Below are 20,885 nucleotides of genomic sequence, written 5' to 3' on the forward strand. Positions count from 1 at the left end.
GTCCCACGATGAGTTTTTGATACTTTTTGAAGCAGCATCAAAAATGTATGTCGATAAAGTTCTGTCAAATCCAAATACCAGGAAGTATCAAAAACAAAGCAGCTTTATATAAAGCATGACACACAAAAAAAAGAGACAGAAAACACAGAGTCAAAAATGTATAATAAAAAACACATGTTAAAAATGCAATTTAAAAAATGCAAGAACCTTCATTTAAATAATAAGTGCAGAAATTCTGCAGCGTCAAAAACTCACCAAAAGCTCATCATGGGAACACAGCCTAAAAGGGGCTGAAAATCCTACCGTGTGTCACTAACTGATGAGGCAAAAAAATGCAACCCATATAGAACAGTAGACAGAAGAGAACGTTGTTTACCCCAGACTGAAATGAGCATCCATATTATCATTCTTACAGATTGTTGCAATCATTTCATGTAGTTTATCAAATTAGTCATTTAAAAGATATAAAAAGAAAAAAAAAAGCAAAATAAGAGTTGAATTATCTTTATTGGAAATTGCCCAACTTACTCTACAATTAAAAAATAAAACAATAATAAATAGTATCTGTAAATTCAAGACACAGACATACACTGGAGACAGAACAGTGCGATGGATCATGCTCACTATAAGGGAAAGTTTCGTTATTTATCCTATTTTACAGACTGAAATTTTATTTTCTTCTACATTTTTTCTTTTTTTATGTAGCCTAAAAGTTTAATTCTTGATTTCTACTCTGCAAAGTAGCCGACCATTTGTATACAATGCTGCTGCGTTGGCTGCTTTACATTTTCCCCTGAGGTTCTTTGCATTCGATTCTTGGCAAATACTGGGGACTGAACGCAGGTGGTTTGTAAACGACCATTTATATACCGTATATATAGACTTTACTTAGATATAAAATGTTGTTTTTTAATGAAAATTTCTCGAGCCAGGTTCTCATCCAGCGGATTGTCAAGCACTGAATAGACAACTATACATCATTTTCATTGTCACATTTTATTCCATTCCTTTGGATACATTACTAACCCCAGGTAAATGACACAGTGCGTGATTTGACAGGTATACATTAAGTTTCCCTAGAGGACTGAGATTAAAACACAAGTGGGTACATAATTGAGTGCATTGCAAAGGTATAGAATAAACATTAGCAGCTGTTAGTATACAGTACGTTAACAGAGCACGGTAGAAAGACATTGAGCTAGAGTCATACAGGGAAGAAGATAATGTTTGGCAGCAGAGGCCACAGGAAGCTAACTTGCAGCATGCTGGGAATAAGCTTCAGTTCCTTTGGAGACTGGAAGTGGAAAAGAAGAAAGAAAAAAGCAGAGAGAGATCAATAGATTAGTGCATTAGAGGGGAAAGAACAGCGGTGCATTACCGGGCGGAAACTACTGTGCTTATGCTCTAGTCCTACATAAAGTAGCGAGTTCGGATTTTCATGTGACAAAATAGTCACGAAATAGTCATCTCGGCATGCTTAGCATGTCATTCTCCGCAAGGAGAAATTATACTTCTTGGATATCTGTAAGACGCCTCTCTCGCAGCCAAACCAGATCTCACTCTTTGCACTGACGAGGGGCAGTACCCTGAAACACAGTGTCTGCAAATTGAGATTCTGGTTTGGTTTTTATCCTAAGTCATGTGACAAGGCTCGTTAAAGGGTCGACCTTGACTTTTAGGATTGCTACTTCCAATAGGTGGCACTAGAGTTCTAGTCTTCTTCCTCTCTGAAGAGACAATTTGCATAATTAGCATGTGACAAAATGTAATGCTGGAGGCACGGGGTTTCTCCTAATAATAGGCAGTCTTGGGTTAAGAGATGGGTGAGGTCCGTGATTAAGGTGAAGCCAATGTTATTTATTTAATTCATCTCTAAAAATACAACGCGTTTCAGCTGCTTCACCACAACTTTGATGGGACCCTAAACCTGATACTTACCAAATCATCCATTGTTTGCAGCCAAGACTGTCCATTACTTGGAGAAACACTGGGGCCACAAGGTCTGCACTTTGCTTGCTTTTCCCTGACGGTTCTGATTGGCATCTGTGGGATGAGGACAGTGGCCGCACGGTGGATATTTTATCAAGACTTCAGTGGAGTTGTGCCCACCAGAGCACAACCCCATAACGTGGGCACCTACAACCCCCGACTTGTTCCTCTCTTACCTACATGGACAATTTTGGGTATTTTTTCGATATGCCTCTGTTTGCTGACAGTCATGCAGTTTGGTAAACCAAGGTGTAATGCTAAAGATACCAAGCTAAAATTCCACAACAAATCTTATGTTTTTGTAAACTTCTTGTATATAGAATTATCAGAGCTTCAAAAGAAGTGAATGGAGATATATGCTTGGAGAGCTTTTAAAATTCATGATCGCACAAGACGAGGCCTCATTCTTGAGAGAATCGTCGGTCCAACATTCATCAGACATTTTATCATATTCTGTTGATATACCAGTAATTTCCTAGATGGAAGTGCTCCTCTAAAGCAGTAAAGTGAAACGAAGTAATTGTATGTTCAGATTGCAAGTGCTTTCCCACAATGTGCCATATAGTTCCATCACAGGGGTTGCGTGGGGAAAAGAGTTGTTCCCATGCCATCCATAGCAGGAGCTGGCTGTAATGCACAGTTAGCTCCTGGGGCGTGTGATGGGACAGGACTTCTCTCCAATTCCAATACATTAACCCATTGAATGCCACTGTCAATAGTTACAGCGGTATGTGAGGAGTTTGATAAAGGGAGAAAGCTAATTGTTATGTCAATAAGGATGCCTGACTATTGCTCCATGTCTGCCATGGTTCTCTGCCTATCACATCCTAGGTCTAATTGGCTGCTTGTAAGTTTAACACTTAAAGGCTAGGTAACGCATTTTATTACATTGTAGTACAGTGCATTATCAATGCAATCAAAAGGGAACTAGTGAGTATTGTAAAAAAAATAAATAAATGCTTTTCGGTTTAAAAAAAAATATAAATGTAACATAAAAATAACAGTTTTAATAATAAAAAAGTATGCTTGTTTGGAAAAAATAGCAGAACACCACATTTGTTGTGTAACGATCCAAATTTTAAAGGGAACCTGTCAGCAGGATTGTGCACAGTAACCTACAGACAGTGTCAGGTAAGCGCCGTTATACTGATTACAATGATACCTTGGGTGATGAAATCCGTCTTGTGGTTGTTGTGCAACTTTTATTTTCAGTTTTGAGTTAATGATATGCTCATGCTCCGGGGCGGCCTATGGGGGTCTTCATGTGGTTTTCATATGTATGGCTTCTGAGAGGTCACTCACTGACCTGCCCCCTAGTTTACATAATGAATATTATTTATAGATTGTAAAAAAAAAAAAAATCACCTGCAGCAGACGGGTGGCGGCGGTGCCTGTGCTGCAGCATGATCGCATTTGTAACGTGCAGTTCATTCTTTTCTTTGATGGTATCCACAAATTCCTAAAAAAAAAAAAATTGGTATGACAATGGTGCTGGCCACGATCACCGATAGCTGCTACTGCGCAGGCGCCACCATCTTGGAGGACTTTTTTTTTCTCTAGCAAGTGTCTTCAGAGTAGCAGCTATCGGATTGCTGATAGCTGCTACTACACAGGCGCAGCTGGCACCATTTTCAAACTGATTTTTTTTTTAAAGGAATTTATGGATAACATAAAAGAAAAGAATGAACAGCACAATTCATATGAGATCATGCTGCTACACAGGAGGCGCTGCCGGCGCCTGCCTGTTGCAGGTGATTTTTTTTTTTAATATATATAATATTCATTATGTAAACTAGGGTTCAGGTCATTGAGGGATCAGTGACCTGTCAGAAGCCATACTGATGAATACCTAAGCAGAGCATCACAAGAAGACCCCCACAGGCCGCCCCGGAGCACAAGCATATTATTAACTCACAACTGAAAATAAAGATTAAACAAGAACCACAAGGCAGATTTCATCAACCAAAGTATCATTTTAATCAGCATAATGGCGCTGACCTGACACTGTCTGTAGGTTACTGTGCACAATCCTGCTGACAGGTTCCCTTTAAAAATGTATGATTGCTGTAAAAAAATAAGACTGTCACTGCGGTTTCTGTTCATCTAGCCTCAGAGTGGAAATACAAATCATAGGTAGTTATGTAAAAAAAAAAAGTCATCACACAGTCCTGCAAACAGAAAAATGTAAGCTCTTATAAAATGACAAAAAAAATAAAAAAAAAAAACTAAAGTGATTTTCTTGTGCAAAATTATCAATACATAAAAAAATTAAATTGGGTGCTACCATAATCCTATCGACCCGCAAAGTAAAGTTACTGTGTTAATTATACTGCACAGTGAACTTCAGAAAAAATATTTCAGATGTATTGGTTTTTTTTTATGCCTCCTAATAAAAATTGAAGTGATCAAGTGGTTGAATGTACCCAAAAATGGTACCAGTAAAAACAACATCGTGTCCTGCAAAAACAAGCCCTCACACAACCATGTGTGCACAAAAATAAAAAAAAAAAGTTATACCTATCAGAATAAGAAAAAAAAATAATGTTCTGCGAAAAAGTAGCAAAACATAGAAAACCCTATATAAATTTGTGTTGTCATGATCATATAGCGATGCAGAGTAACGATAACATGGCAATTACACTTAATGGTGATCGGCGTTTTTAAAAAAAAAAAATTGAAAAAATAAAATTAGAATTTGTATTTTTCTCATAAAAAGTTATCCAAATGTCGAACTGACCACAAATCACACAAAAACGACAATTTGTCACACAAAAAGTAAAATTTCAAACAGCAAAACTGATGGAAAATTTTAAAAATGTAGGGTTCTTGGAATATGGCGACAAAAACAAGTGATTATTTTCTAAGTGTGTATTTATTGTACAAAATACGGTAATAAAACTATATAAACTGGGTATCGCCATATTCGTATTGACTGACAGAATAAAGTTTACATTTGATTTGTGAAGCAAAGTGAATAGAGTAAAATAAATAATTGGTAATAATTTATGAGTACCCAAATAATTCCACTGACAAATACAACTCATTCCCAAAAAAATTAAAAATAATTTGACTAGCGGTACGCTGCTGAAAAAAAAAAAAAGAAGTTGCAGCTGCTGGAATGTAAAAAGAAATTAGCGAAAAAAAGAAATCGTTTGTAATAAAGGCCAAAACTGTCTGTAACACAAAGGGGTTAAATAAGTATTCTTAACCTATATATTCATATCATAGCCACATGATTCCAACAATAAGGCCACATGCACACATTCAGTATTTGGTGAGTTTTTTACCCCAGTATTTGTAAGCCAAAACCAGGAGTTGGAGATCAGATGACCACTAGTTCCAGATTCAACATGGACTACTCTGAAATACAAGGGAATTCAGAGCTCGGCCTTTGCTTTTCCCCTTAAGGACCAGGGGTATTTCCGTTTTTGTGTTTACATTTTTTGTTCCCCTTCTTCCCACAGCCATAACTTTTTTATTTTTTCGTCAATATGGCCATGTGAGGGCTTGTTTTTTGCGGGACGTGTTGTACTTTTGAACTGCACCATTGATTTTACCATACTGTGTACTGGAAAACAGGAAAAAAAATTCCAAATGCGGTGAAATTTAAAAAAAAACTGTGTTTACTAAAAATGACCTACCAATATGATTCTCCAGGTCATTACGAGTTCACAGACACCAAACGTGTCTAGGTTCTCTTTTATTTAAGTGGTGAAAAAAAATCCAAAAAATTTGTAAAAAAATAAATAAATAAATAAAAAAAAAATGTTGGCATTGTCCGAGACCCGTAGTGTCTCCATTTTTCGGGATCTGGGGCCGGGTGTGGGCTTATTTTTTGTGCGCCAATCTGACGTTTTTATAAATACCATTTTGGGGTGTAGATGATCTTTTAAACGCCCAAAAATTTAATTCTGACGTCTCATTTTTTGTTTTTCCCTCGCTACGCCATTTACCAATTGGATTATTTCTTTTTATATGTTGATAGATCGGGCAATTCTGAACGTGGTGATACCAAATATGTGTAAATGTGATTTTTTTTTTTTTTTTATAGTTTTATTTTGAATGGGGCATTTTTTTAAACTTTTCACTTGCGTCAATAGTCTCCATGGGGCTGGACAGCGCTCATAGCTATCCAGCTATGACAATCACAGGGGTCTCCTGCAGACCCTGGGTTGTCATGTCAACTCATTGGCAACCCGCAGTCATGCGACATGGGCGCCGATGGGAGCAGGTAATGATGCGCTTCCTGCACGTGCATGTTAAATGCGGCTGTCAGAATTTGACAGCCGCATTTAACATGTTAATAGCGGGTAGATCGCAATTCCACTGGCGGCTGTTAAGGGCACATGACAGCTGATCAGATCAGCTGTCGTGCGGGAAAAGGTGTGGGTTCATCGCCAAAGCCCGCACCAAACAGGGGAAGGCGTCCAATATCGGATATATCTGTCATTGGACGTTAAGGGGTTAAAGGGATTTTCACACAAAGTTCATTTTAAAGTTAATTTTAATCAATACATATTGCAATAATAATTTCCACAATTGGATGTGTTTACATTATTTTTCCTGTTCTTAGATAATCTTATAAATGTGCTCCTGTGTAATGGCTGTGTCTGACCGTACAGGGACATGGTCTGCGAGCAAACTGTAAAGCGCTGCGGAATATGTTAGCGCTGTATAAAAATAAAGATTATTATTATTCCACAGCTCCTGGGCAGGGGGGGGAAACAGAAGAGTGGATACAGGAAGGACAGCAGGGGATCACAGCTGATTATTTTTGTAATTTAAAAGATTTCCCTGCCGGTTTTTAAAAAATGTTTGCCTCAAATAATCATTTGTGATCCCGTGCTGTAATGACTGTATAGTATACAGTGTATACTCTTTGCTCCCTCCCCTGCCCAGGAGCTGTGGTATGATCAGACAATATCCCTGTACGGTCAGACACAGTCATAACACAGCACATTTATAAGATTATCCCTTTAACTTCAGCAGGCCACATCTTTGCATTTCAATAGGAAATTCACTTTGTTCTGTCCGTATATTGGACTTGTAGACATGCAATAAATGTGTAAGATGGTAATTCCCTTTCAATACAAATAAAAGGAAGCTGTCACCAGATTTCTGCTCTCCTGTCTGAGAGTAGCTATAGGGGCAAAGACGTATCACCTACTTTACTGGTAGCTGCAGTTTTGATACAATCAGTGTTTTATCTGCTGCAGATCTAGCAGTTCTCTGAATAGCCCCGCACACACCACTGATTGACAGCTTGCTGTGCCCACTGTGCAACAGTGGAGTGGGCAGGGTTAAACAGAGCTCATGAATACGGAGGAGAAGATGGCAGGTTTACTAGTCCTCTAGTGATAATCGCCTGTTGATAAAACTGTGATTTTATCAAAACTGCATCAAGCAGCCCAGTAAGTGAGACATTACTGAAATCAGGATATCTGTCTCTACAGATTAGGTGACAGATTCCTTTAAAAATGTAAAACTCCTTTCCATTGACTTACCTGGAAGTGCAGGTGAAAAGACACATTTAGTGAACCCTGTTATTAGCTGGCTGCAGTCTCCTGGTGAAGGGGAAATAACTGGGACTGTTCATCAGCCTCACAGCCACATGGCAAGTCACTTCTGCAAAAAGATAATGCAGGAAATAAATGCATAATAAACATGTAATTAAAGATCACAAATAGAAAAAATCCAAGCCAAAAAACAGCGGCAAAAACTAAAGTACTTGACATTTTTCAAATTTAAAAAATCCATTGGGTTGAAACTTTACATTATTCAAACTTGTTGTCCACAATAGGACAATATATTAGGGTTCTATTACCCAGCAGAAGCAAAAAAGCGAAACCATGTGTCAAGGTGGATCACTGCTTTTGGCATATTTTTATATTGATGGGCTTTGAACTATTTTATTTCTTGTGAATATAATAATAAACAGTGCTCATATCAAAGTACTCTTCATGACCTATGGATTAACTTTTGGTAGCACTACAGGGTGTAGAATTCCCACTAGCGATGTAAACAAAAGACAACTGTGGAACTGAGGAGGGCGTTTTTTGTTGTTTTGTTTTTAAGTGAATTATTTGATAAATGAATGGACTTAGTTAGTTACAGGATGTCGTTGACATTGCAGTGCATACATTTATTATTTTTTTATGCTCTTTTGGGCTTTTTCAGGTGGGTTCTAGGCAGCATTCGATTGAAAAAGACGCTGTGTGCACATACAGGGGAATAATACCGTGACTCACCGGTTATCATTGATGTCTGTAGCATTGCCTGTTATCAGCACAAAAGGAGAAAAGACAGAAAAAAAAAATCACTCTCTTAATAGGACACCAATTCAGTCTGGACTTATGAACTTCACTGCCATATGTCACAGTACAATATAGTATAATGCACTACGCAGGTGGTTAGCAATAGAATATAACACCACACTAACAGAAAAATGTATTTTTATCCTTGGAGATCAGTAGGTCAATGCGTTCACACACTAATCTAGTGGCTTATTACTTTACTTCCCTCCTAGCGATAATTCTATGGCTGAGCAGTAATTGCCTCCACACGTCATGCGGCATGGCAGCTACAATTGCTTACTTACCCTGATTTCTGGCTACAGTAAGAAAGCGGGTCAATAAAGAGATTTGTGATCACATTAAAGAATGAGCTTGTAAGTTCCCGTCTGCATAAAGTATACAGCAATGACACATTTATCCTCTACCTGTTTAGTGATCGAACAGTCGTGATATAAATACTAAAAAAAAATACCAATTAGTCTGCTGCAATGTGATGGGCTGCCACACCATTACTCACCGAACATAAGGCGTGATGCCATACTCCAGGTACGGGTACTATTATATTATTATACAGGCTAATCAGTCTAATCGGCAGGGGCGGACATATCATTGGTGCAACCAAAGAACTAAGGGGACACAGCTTCTCTTCCAAAACAGGTGATTTGTGCACTATGATTTTCTATTGGACTGGAAAGGGCCTGTATATTGTTCTTGCACAGGGGCCCTTTCCTGACTGAGTCCGCTACTGCTAATCACATACAGAATGCTGTAATAATGGATGCGGATGGTTCTACCTTCCAGCACAGCAGGTTTATTTGTGGACTATTATTAATCATGCTTTTAATATTCAAGAAAGAAAAGTACAGTAAGTGAAAAATAAAGAAAAAAAAATGGCTTCCTTGTTACTGTAAGGCAGGGGTGGGGGCCATATATGGCCCGCCATATCATCTTGTGCGGCTCGCAGCCACTTTCCCCATTTTTTTGGCGTATTGTGTATCACTTTTCCCATCAGTGCTCAGCAGGGCCGTATTTGCCCCCACCAAATCATACTCACCTCCTCCAGCTGTGCCTGCTCTGCAGCTCTGATGGTCCTGCTCTTCCTGTGTGAGTGCGCGGTCACACGTGGTACTGCTCATTAAGATCATGAATATGGACGCAACTCCACTTTCAAAGGCGTGGTGCCCATATTCATGACCTTAATGAGCGGTACCACGTGCCCACACACAAACAGGAAGAAGCGGCAGGAGGGAACGGAGTCGGACCAAGCCACAGGTGAGCTAGAGGGAGAAAGGGGGGGAGAATGAGTGCCGGGGAGGTGGCAATGAGTGTCGGGTGGGGGAAGTGAGCGGAGCGTGCACTGGGGAGATGACTGCACTAGGGAGATGGGTTCACTGAGCACTGAGGAGATGGGTGCACTGAGGAGATGGGTGCACTGGGGAAAGGGGTGCAGTTTTCGTTGCCTCAGCTGCATGATTTGCGTCTACTGGACAGCCTGAATACATGTGTGGAATGCCTGTTTGTTAAGGAATCCCCACATGTATTCAGGCTGTCCAGTAGACGCAAATCATGCAAATGCGTCGACATAAACTAAATCTCCGAGCACGCCAAAATACTCGGAGGACACCCGAGCATGCTCGAGAAAACCCGAGCAACGAGTATACTCGCTCATCATTATTAATAATTTTATACGGCCCCCGAACGTTATTATAAAATTCCAAATGGCCCTTGGCAGAAAAAAGGTTCCCCACCCCTGCTGTAAGGCCACGTTCACACGTTCAGTATTTGGTCAGTATTTTACCTCAGTATTTGTATGCCAAAACCAGGAGAGGAACAATCAGAGGAGAAGTATAATAGAAACACGTCACCACTTCTGTATTTATCACCCACTCCTGGTTTTGGATTACAAATACTGAGGTATAGTTCTTGCTGCAAATCCACATGTATTAGGCTATGTTCCCATGATGAGCTTTTGGTGAATTTTTAATGTTGCAGATTTTTAGTTTTTTTCTTACATGCATTTTTATTGCGTTTTTGATCCTGTAGCTCTTATCTTGGTATGTCATATTTTAAATAAAGCGGTTTTGTTTTTGATCCCTCATGATGTTTGGCTTTGATGAAATTTTAATGATAGTCATGTGCAGATCACATGCGTTGTTAGTGTGTTTCTGCAGCAGAAAAGCACTAAAGACTTGAATGCATTTTTTTACCTATGGATTTTCCGCAACTAATGCAAGTCTATGGGGAAAATCTGCACATTAAACTCAGTGTACCCGCAAGAGAAATTGATATTTTTTTTCCAGATTTGAAACACGCACCGCAGATCAGTTTACACTGAGTAATAAAGAAGAACAGTGGGCAGGAGATTCCTATAAATCCCATCCACTTTTCTGGAACTGAAAAGCCACATTCACACGTTCAGTATTTGGTCAGTTTTTTACCTCAGTATGTGTAAGCCAAAGCCAGGAGTGGAATAAGCAGAGGAAAAATATAATAGAAACACGTCACCACTTCTGTATTTATCACCCACTCCTGGTTTGGGCTTACAAATACTGAGGTAAAATACTGACCAAAGGGCTCATACTCACATTCGAGAAACTCGGACGAGTCTCGCACATCTATGCAGCTGAACGCTCCGATTTGACGTGCAAGACTCGTCCGAGTTTCTCGCCTGTGAGTATGAGCCCAAATACTGAACGTGTGACAGTGGCCTAAGGCCAGGTTCACATTGTGTTAGGTTAGGGCATCCGTTTAACGGGTCCGTTAAATGGATGCTCTAACGCAGATGTAATTTTTGACATAATTTGTGACCACAGAGCGAACGTATGCGCTAACGCATGGTAGCAGTTCGTTACCATGTGCTACCATGCGTTAGCCCATACAGGTCTATGCACAGCGAACGCGCCCGTTCACTGGGCGCTATACCCGACGCACCCTCGGACGCTGCAGACCGCGTTCAAGGGTGCGTCATGAAGTAACGCATCATCGCTAGTGCATGCCGATTTTGGCATGCGTTACTATCATTTTGGGCAATGGCCACGTTAACGCATCCGTTACATAGCGTTAGTGCCGCTATGTAACGGATGCTGTCAGCGCATTGCCCACAACACAATGCGAACCCGGCCTAAGATTCTGAGGTTTTTAACGCAACAAAATATGCACCATCAAAAACTCACCAAAAACTCATCGGGGGCACACAGCCTCACGCCACGTGCATACATTGAGTATTTGGTGATTTCTTTACCTCAGTATTTGTAAGCCAAAATCAGAAGTGGGTGATAAATGAAGGCCCCCGATAGTTGACCGAAAGGGGGCTCATGGGAATATGGAACTGCGAGTTTTTAGAAGTAGTTATTGTAAATGTTTGCTAACTATAGTTTTCTTCTTCTGAGGTACATTAAGGGTTAACAAAATGGCGGAAAAAAACTGCCCAGGTTGCTGGGCAGAATATACTTTCCTGGGGATTGTTTTCCAGCCTGGATCTGGACCTACGATTGATGGAAGCAGTTACCAGGCCGTTTTCTGTCTGTATTGAACCTTGGGCACAGCAGAGATGATGTCATTCTGACAGGAACTCTGAAGAAAAATTTTTACCATCCACAAATGCCAACTCCCGTTATTGACAATTGTTGTGGACACAAGGGACGTGTTGAGGGGTCCAGCGACCCACTTCAGCTACCTGACATCATTATCTGTTGTCAATGGGACTACATGCCCCAGCTGGCCCTTCTGCAACATCTGGCGCCTTTTCAGTGGCCCACCACATACGCTTGTGTTTCCATTATTAAAAATGTCCTCCGCATGTGGAAGAGGTTACTGTAGAGTAATCCTCTGTGATTTCTCTCTGCACCAACCCTAACGCACTGGTAACATCCACAGCACATCTGTCCTGTCCTGGATTATTGGAAGACTTGAACTATCGGACACTACACTATACTTACAAAAAACCTGTTTCATACATGTATCTATACAGTCAGTATCTTCTGCGTGTGGGATGTGCACACTAATTACAGCTGACAGGATTCTTTTCTGGTGCTCAGAGAGAAAGCGGCAAAAGATATAAATCTATTGGACTTTATTCCATGACAGCTAACTGGATCATTGTATATTACCATGCACTTGTAATGGCGGATGTGAGCGCTGGTGATGGTTATCTGGCCTCTGGATATAATGTAGATTAGTGCTGCCATACATACTGTGCCATTTTCCTCTGAGTCTTTATGAATAGGATTAAAGTGTAATGCCATACTGCCATCCCCATGACTTCTGCTATTAAGAATTTGCTAAATTATCAGGTTGTTTAAATGCTAATCCACCACAAGACTATATTTATTACATGTTAAATGAATGCTCTTTTCAGACCAAAGTGTGCAGCATTAGTGCAATATTACCACACAAAGAAGATAGTAAGCCCTGATCTAAAGGGCTGCGCACATGTCCCTGATTTCTGGGCTGGCCTTCGGTCACTGGGCCTGAACTCCACAGCTTCATAAGCATATAGGAGACTGATGATTTTGGGCCAGGAAACCCGCGATCTTTCCTGATATTGTGGTGAAGACATGGACAGTGAAACACACTGGAAAGAGCGTAGGTCTCCTGGATCTAACAGACATATCTGAAGCTGTCAAGTTCAGGGCAAACTTTATATTTCTGCAACAGAAATTCACAAGCTGAGGGGTTAAAAAATACCTCAACAAAAGCCAAATTCTGTGAATTTCACCCCCCAAATTTCACCCCTTGGATTAGATTAGGATAAAACTTGTCCACTTAGTTGGTACTGCACAATGCTGCCGATTTTACGTGCCTACAATCCATGAGTGGAATAAGCACAAAATATGAAATGTGTAAACCTGGCCAAAAGATAAGAAAGTATAAAGGAAAGATAACACCTCCTTTTTTTTGCAGATTTTCTACATTTCTGCACCTATCAGGTAAATTATATTGTATTTTTATATGAATTTTATAGCATTTTTGACTCAGTGTGTCATATTTTAAACAGAGCTGCCTTATTTTTGATACTTCATGGTATTTGGCAAGATATTTTTGATACATATTTATATGCATCATACCCTATGATGATGTGTATTTTTGATCTGCGAAAATAAACAGCATCAAAAACTCACCAAGAATTAATTGTGGGAACTTAACCATAAACAAGCCAATAATCAGTCTAACAAAAGTTTGTAAAAACACTTATCGCTGGCAACTTTACTGATGAAAATTGACCCCGAAGCCTGAAGTGTGAATAGCTCCTAAATCAGATATAAATGCGGCCTTTGCAGCATAAGGGGTCAGCATATGATGACTTCCATCAAAGATGCCCCTGCAGCCATGTCTCACCAATGACTAGGGGATTCTCACAATTTGAGACGCCCCTGCAGCCATGTCTCACCAATGACTAGGGGATTCTCACAATTTGAGACGCCCCTGCAGCCATGTCTCACCAATGACTAGGGGATTATCACAATTTGAGAAGACCCTGCAGCCATGTCTCACCAATGATTGAGTGGATTCTCACAATTTGAGATGCCCCTGCAGCCATGTCTTACCAAAGACTGGGTGGATTCTCACAGTTTGAGATGCCCCTGTAGCCAAGTCTCACCAATGATTGGGGGATTCTCATAATTAGAGATGCCCCTGCAGCCATGTCTCACCAAAGACTGGGTGGATTCTCACAGTTTGAGATGCCCCTGCAGCCAAGTCTCACCAATGATTGGGGGATTCTCACAATCTGAGATGCCCCTGCAGCCATGTCTCACCAAAAGACTGGGTGGATTCTTACAGTTTGAGATGCCCCTGTAGCCAAGTCTCACCAATGATTGGGGGATTCTCACCATTTGAGATGCCCCTGCAGCCATGTCTCACCAAAGACTGGGTGGATTCTTACAATTTGAGATGCCCATGCAGTCATGTCTCACCAAAGACTAGGTGGATTCTCACAGTTTGAGATGCCCCTGCAGCCAAGTCTCACCAATGATTGGGGGATTCTCACAATTTGAGATGCCCCTGCAGCCATGTCTCACCAATGATTGGGGGATTCTCACCATTTGAGTTGCCCCTGCAGCCATGTCTCACCAAAGACTGGGTGGATTTTCACAGTTTGAGATGCCCCTGCAGCCAAGTCTCACCAATGATTGGGGGATTCTCACAATTTGAGATACCCCTGCAATAACACAGTAATATAGTTTCTGCTGGATGATTTAGCTGCCTCACCATTGTCCACATTCATCTTCTGGTAAGTAAGCAAGCTGCTAGTGGAAGAACTGCTTCTTGCAGTGGAACATGGGTTGGTGTAACTAGAAACAAAAAAAAAATAGTCTGGTGTTAATGCAATATGCAGTCTGTTAAATATTACATATCTGATAAGACACAGTATAACATTTTGTAAAAAGTGGGTAAAGAAGAATACAAATAAAAAAATCCTTTAATTGCTATAAAATACAAAAAATATCATTAAATGATCCAATACAGTAAATTCAGTTTGGAAAAACCCTTGATAAAGAGGTTGTGCTGCCGGGTATGTTATGTGGTAAATGAGATCCTTCTGCCAAAGCCGGTTCTGTGCAAGACTCTCACTCACATTTCGCCTTTCTTTTGGTCTTGCATGGAGCCGGTTAAGATGAAGGGATCCCATTTAGCTGCACTGCATGTATGTTCTGAGTACTGTTATCACCCTACTGCAAAAAACAGAGGACTGACTATACAGGTTCGTCTAGCTAATTTGAGGGTCATTCATAGACATACAGTAGGGAAAATAAATATTTGATACACTGCCGATTTTTAAGTTTTCCCCACCAGCAAAAAGTGGAGAGGTCTGTAATTTTTTTTAATCGTAGGTACTGTGAGAATCATGTGGGAATAGTGGATGAGGGCAGGTATATCTCGCCCAGATTCCTTTCCTATGTGGCCTAGTCTGGTCAGTATCGCACCTGCTTGCTAATGAATAATGGGAGGTGGATATAAAAGGATGCCAGGTGGTTGTGTGAGTGTCTCAGCCTGGGAACACAGAGAGCCTGTCTGTGTGAGAGACACACGTGAGTGAAAGCAGTGCCCACTGTAACTGTGGTTTGGCTGGATGGGAGAAGCCCGCCAGTTGGTAGTTAGGTTGTCCATTGTTTAGTTAGTGCCGGACAGGCAAGGATTTGTTTTATGTTTTATTTCCTTTTGCATTGCTTTCACCGTTAATAAACCTGACCCAGGGTCAGTTACACCCGAATCCCAGCTCTGCGCCTGAGTTTCATGCGGAACGCACGTGACCTTTGACCCCAGCAAAGCCGATCCCGGAGTGTTTTATCACATTGTGGTGGAGAACGCGGGCATCACGTTGCAAGCATGAGCATGGAGGACATGGTGAAAGCGCTGGTACAGTCCACCGCCGTCCAGCAAGAAGCTAATCGGGTGATGATGGCCCAGCTGAAGGAGTTGGTGGACATGACAGCTACCGATCGTTCAATTCTCCAGCATGTGGCGCAGCGCCTGGCAAGCTTACCTGAGGTTAACCTGGAAGCAGAGTCAAGAGTGATTCACGTGAGTCGGTACTGGCAGAAGATGACGACCGAAGATGACGTCGAGGCATACCTGACCACGTTTGAACGGACGGCGGTGCGAGAAAAATGGCCGAAGGCATGACGGGCCGGCCTGATTGCCCCGTTTCTTTCCGGTGAGGCTCAAAAGGCGTATTATGACTTGGAACCTGAAGCTGCGCAGGACTTTGACAAATTGAAAGCCGAGATCTTGGCCCGGCTGGGAGTGACGACCGCTGTCCGTGCACAGAGAGTGCATCAATGGACTTATCAGCCGGATAAACCACCGCGGTCACAGATGTTCGACCTGATCCACGTGACGAAGAAGTGGCTACAACCCGAGGTGTTGACAGCGCCAGAGATAATCCAGAGAGTCGTCATGGACAAGTACCTGAGAGCTCTACCGCCAGCCCTGAGGAAGTGGGTAAGCCATGGAAATCCTACGACGGCAGATCAACTGGTGGATCTGGTTGAACGTTACTCCGTGGCGGAAGGACTCCGAGACGACGCTACCCCACCTTGTTCTTCATCATCTCCACGTGGAACCGGTAAGACTGTTCCAGGGAGTAGGGGAGATGGAAAAATCCCTAAGACAGTAGGGGAGGAAAACGGGACTGCCCGCATTGCGAGGCCGTGAGTAACGAACTATGGTCTAAGCAAGGGGCCCATTAGGTGTTTCCGCTGCCAAGAGATGGGACATATTGCTGCGAACTGTCCGGTCACTACTGAACCCATGCAGTGCGACGTCACAGACTCTAAAAACCGCATGTCTATGGTTGCACGGGTAGTGAGTGTGAATGCCGGTCAAAAGGATGTGGAAAAACACTTGTGTGATTTAACTGTTGATGGCAAAAATGTGGTGGCATTGTTAGACTCGGGAAGTGTGGTGACTCTGGTGAAGGCCAGTCTGGTGTCAGCCCCGAGTGGACCATCAGACAAATTTTCTGTAACGTGTGTGCATGGAGACACCTGTTCGTACCTCACCACGGTCATATGCATTACTACTTCCTATGGGTTTGTGCAACATAAAGTGGGACTCGTCCCGGCGTTATTGCATGATGTTATCCTGGGCCGGGATTTTGCCCACTTCTGGCAATTGTGGGAGAATCAGTTGATGCCCTCGGGTAATAGTGTACATGATTCTTCTCCCAGGGCGCATGTGGGTCCCGAACCCCTGGAAGAGGTCTCCCCGGAAGACTCGGGGGAAGAGTCTGCGGGAAATGACCTGCAGTTCCCGTTTTCAGTCATGGCGGGTGATACGGAGGAGACCGGGGAAGTGGAGGAGGCCGACAGCCGTCCACCTCCCCGTTTGCCGGATTTATAAGTTCAGAAAGATGACTTCCAAAGCGAGCTAATGAAGGATCCTACCCTTTCTCAGGCTAGGACAAATGTAAAAGTGATAAATGGGGTACCCGTAGAACCTGGCTCTAGGCTGGCATATCCTTACATGGTTCTGGAGAATGATTTACTCTATCAGATAGAGAAAAAGGGGGAAGATACGGTGCAACTATTAGTCGTGCCAAAACCCTACCGGCGGCAGGTGCTGGACCTGGCCCACGGACATGTGATGGGAGGTCACCTGGGAGTCCAGAAAACCACCCTAAGGATATTACACTGTTTTGTTTGGCCAGGCATGCATCACGATATTCGTGTATATTGTGAGTCTTGTCCTGACTGCCAAGCCTCTGCACCTAAGCCCCGGTTCTGTAGCCCTTTGGTACCCCTACCTATTATTGAAGTCCCGTTTGAGAGGATTGGGATGGATTTAGTTGGGCCCCTTCCACGGTCTGCACGTGGACACCAACATATCCTGGTCATCTTGGATTATGCCACTCGTTACCCGGAGGCCATCCCTTTGCGTAACACGGCCACCAAGACGATTGCCAAGGAACTGGTGCATGTGTTTAGTCGGGTCGGTCTACCAAAACAGATACTCACCGACCAGGGGTCCTCCTTTATGTCCAGGGTAATGAAGGAGCTCTGCCGATTGTTACAAATCGAACCGTTACGCACATCCGTGTATCACCCTCAAACAGACGGGTTGGTCGAACGGTTCAATAAAACTCTGAAGCAGATGCTGAGAAAGGCGATAGACAAGGAGGGGAAGAACTGGGACTATTTACTTCCGTATTTGCTTTTTGCCATCAGGGAAGTACCCCAGTCGTCCACGGGATTCTCGCCTTTCGAGTTATAGTACGCCCGACGTCCTCGCGGACTGTTAGACGTTGCAAAAGAAACCTGGGAGGGTCAGGTCACTCCGTTTAAAACAGTGATAGATCACGTCACACAAATGCAGGACCGTATTGCGGCTGTTATGCCTATCGTCAAAGAACACATGATACAGGCTCAAGGAGCCCAAAAAAGAATCTATGATAGGGGCGCCAAGATCCGTACGTTTGCACCCGGAGATAGGGTGTTGATCCTGGTCCCCACGGTGGACAGTAAGTTCCTGGCAAAGTGGCAAGGCCCCTTTGAGATTAAGGAAAGAGTTGGTGAAGTAAACTACAAAGTATACCAGGCAGGTAAACGGAAACCTGAACAGATTTATCATGTAAATCTGATAAAACCCTGGAAAGATCGGTCTGCCTTGTCAGCGGAGCTGGCCCGTCCCATCTGCTCGCATACCGTACCGGAGGTACGGGTTGCAGAGACTCTCTCGGAGCGGCAAAAGACTGAGGTCAGGCAGTTTCTACTTCACAAGCAAAAGTTTTTCTCAGAAAAACCCGGGCAGACTACGCTAATGAAACATGACATCGTAACGGAACCTGGTGTCACAGTTCACGTAAAGCACTACCGAATCCCGGAAGCGCGCCGTGAAGCCGTTTCCCGAGAAGTGAAGGCAATGTTAGAGTTAGGTGTCATTGAGGAATCGCACAGTGCTTGGTCCAGCCCGATTGTGCTAATTCCTAAACCGGACGGCACAATCCGGTTCTGCAATGACTTCAGGAAACTGAATGCGGTCTCAAAATTTGATGCCTACCCTATGCCCCGGGTCGACGAGTTAATAGATCGGTTAGGAAAAGCCCGGTATATTACGACCCTAGACCTAACAAAGGGGTATTGGCAGATCCCCCTGGCGGAGGCTGCCAGAGGAAAGACGGCATTTGCTACCCCAGAAGGTCTATTTCAGTATGTGTATATGCCGTTTGGACTGCACGGAGCACCGGCGACCTTCCAGAGACTGATGGATCGAGTCCTGAGGCCACATGGGCAGTACGCTTCGGCCTATTTGGACGACATTGTCATTTACAGCTTGGACTGGGAGACTCATCTCCAGAAAGTACAAGCTGTGATTGACGACCTGTGGGAGGCAGGTCTAACCGCGAACCCCAAGAAATGTCACATCGGGCTAGAAGAAGCCCGGTATTTGGGGTATGTAATTGGGAGGGGTGTTGTTAAACCCCAGGTTGATAAGATTCAGGCAGTTCAGGACTGGCCACAACCTGTCAACAAGAAGCAGGTGCAAGTCTTCCTGGGGATCGCCGGCTATTATCGCCGGTTCATACCCAATTTTGCAGCCATCGCTACCCCCCTGACGGATCTTACAAAAGGGAAAGACTCCGTCATGATTAAATGGAGTTTAGCGGCTGAAGAAGCCTTCCATAGCATAAAACGGGCACTTTGCTCTCAGCCCGTACTGGTGACTCCGGACTTCCGCAGCGAGTTTGTGGTACAAACGGATGCCTCTGATACCGGTATCGGGGCCGTACTGTCACAAGTGAGGGACGGAGTGGAACACCCAGTCCTCTATCTCAGCAGGAAGCTGAATAAACACGAGCAAAGGTATGCAGTCGTAGAAAAAGAGTGTCTCGCCATTAAGTGGGCTCTAGAGGCCCTCAAATATTACCTGGTGGGCCGAAAGTTCAGGCTGATCACTGACCATGCCCCTCTCAAGTGGATGCACTTGAACAAGGAACTGAATAGCCGGGTGACCCGGTGGTTCCTTGCCCTGCAGGCCTAGACTTTTACGGTGGAGCACCGCCCAGGGGTACAGATGGGAAATGCAGATGCCCTGTCCCGAGTGCACTGTTTGGCGGGTGTCATTGCTCGACCGGAGTGGTCTGAGCAGAGGGGGGGGGGATATGTGAGAATCATGTGGGAATAGTGGATGAGGGCAGGTATATCTCGCCCAGATTCCTTTCCTATGTGGCCTAGTCTGGTCAGTATCGCACCTGCTTGCTAATGAATAATGGGAGGTGGATATAAAAGGATGCCAGGTGGTTGTGTGAGTGTCTCAGCCTGGGAACACAGAGAGCCTGTCTGTGTGAGAGACACACGTGAGTGAAAGCAGTGCCCACTGCAACTGTGGTTTGGCTGGACGGGAGAAGCCCGCCAGTTGGTAGTTAGGTTGTCCATTGTTTAGTTAGTGCCGGACAGGCAAGGATTTGTTTTATGTTTTATTTCCTTTTGCATTGCTTTCACCGTTAATAAACCTGACCCAGGGTCAGTTACACCCGAATCCCAGCTCTGCGCCTGAGTTTCATGCTGAACGCACGTGACCTTTGACCCCAGCAAAGCCGATCCCGGAGTGTTTTATCACAGTACACTTCAACTGTGAGATACAATATCTAAAATAAAAACCATGAAATCCCATTGTATAATTTCTAAATACTTAAATTGCATTTTATTGCATGAAATAAGTATTTGATCACCTACCAACGAGCAAGAAGTCTGTCTCTCACAGACCTGCTACTTTTTCTTTAAGAAGTCCTCCTACTCTGCACTCATTACCTGTATTAATTACACCTGTTTGAACTCGTTAACTGTATAAAAGACAACTGTCCACATAATCAATCACACTACAACCTCTCCACCATGGCCAAGACCAAAGAGCTGTCTAAGGACACCGGGGACAAAATTGTAGACCTGCAAAAGGCTGGGATGGGCTACAGTACAATAGGCAAGAAGCTTGGTGAGAAGAGACAACAACTGTTGGTACAATTATTAGAAAATGGAAGAAACAGAAGACGACTGTCAATCTTCCTTGGTCTGGGGCTCTATGCAAGATCTTACCACGTGGGGTAAGGATTAATCTGAGAAAGGTCAGTAATCAGCCCTGAACTACACAAGAGGACCTGGTCAA

At 43.1% G+C, this 20,885-nt stretch overlaps 1 protein-coding gene across 3 annotated transcripts in view; it reads right to left on the minus strand.

Moving 5' to 3' along the window:
- Positions 1–488: 488 nt before the first annotated feature.
- KIF5A (kinesin family member 5A) overlaps positions 489–20,885 on the minus strand; it is a 176,249-nt gene continuing 155,852 nt past the window's right edge. For all 3 annotated transcript variants that reach the window (XM_073576816.1, XM_073576815.1, XM_073576817.1), the window contains 4 exons: positions 14,493–14,575; positions 8,238–8,265; positions 7,494–7,614; positions 489–1,294 (listed from right to left, as the gene is read on the minus strand). In XM_073576816.1, coding sequence (XP_073432917.1) covers positions 7,536–7,614; positions 8,238–8,265; positions 14,493–14,575 — 190 coding nt within the window. In that variant the 3' untranslated portion in view covers positions 489–1,294; positions 7,494–7,535. The remainder of the gene's footprint in view (positions 1,295–7,493; positions 7,615–8,237; positions 8,266–14,492; positions 14,576–20,885) is intronic.

This window comes from Dendrobates tinctorius, unplaced genomic scaffold, assembly GCF_039654945.1.
Source record: "Dendrobates tinctorius isolate UK_male_01 unplaced genomic scaffold, ASM3965494v1 ptg000051l, whole genome shotgun sequence".
Classification (NCBI taxonomy): Eukaryota; Metazoa; Chordata; class Amphibia; order Anura; family Dendrobatidae; genus Dendrobates; species Dendrobates tinctorius.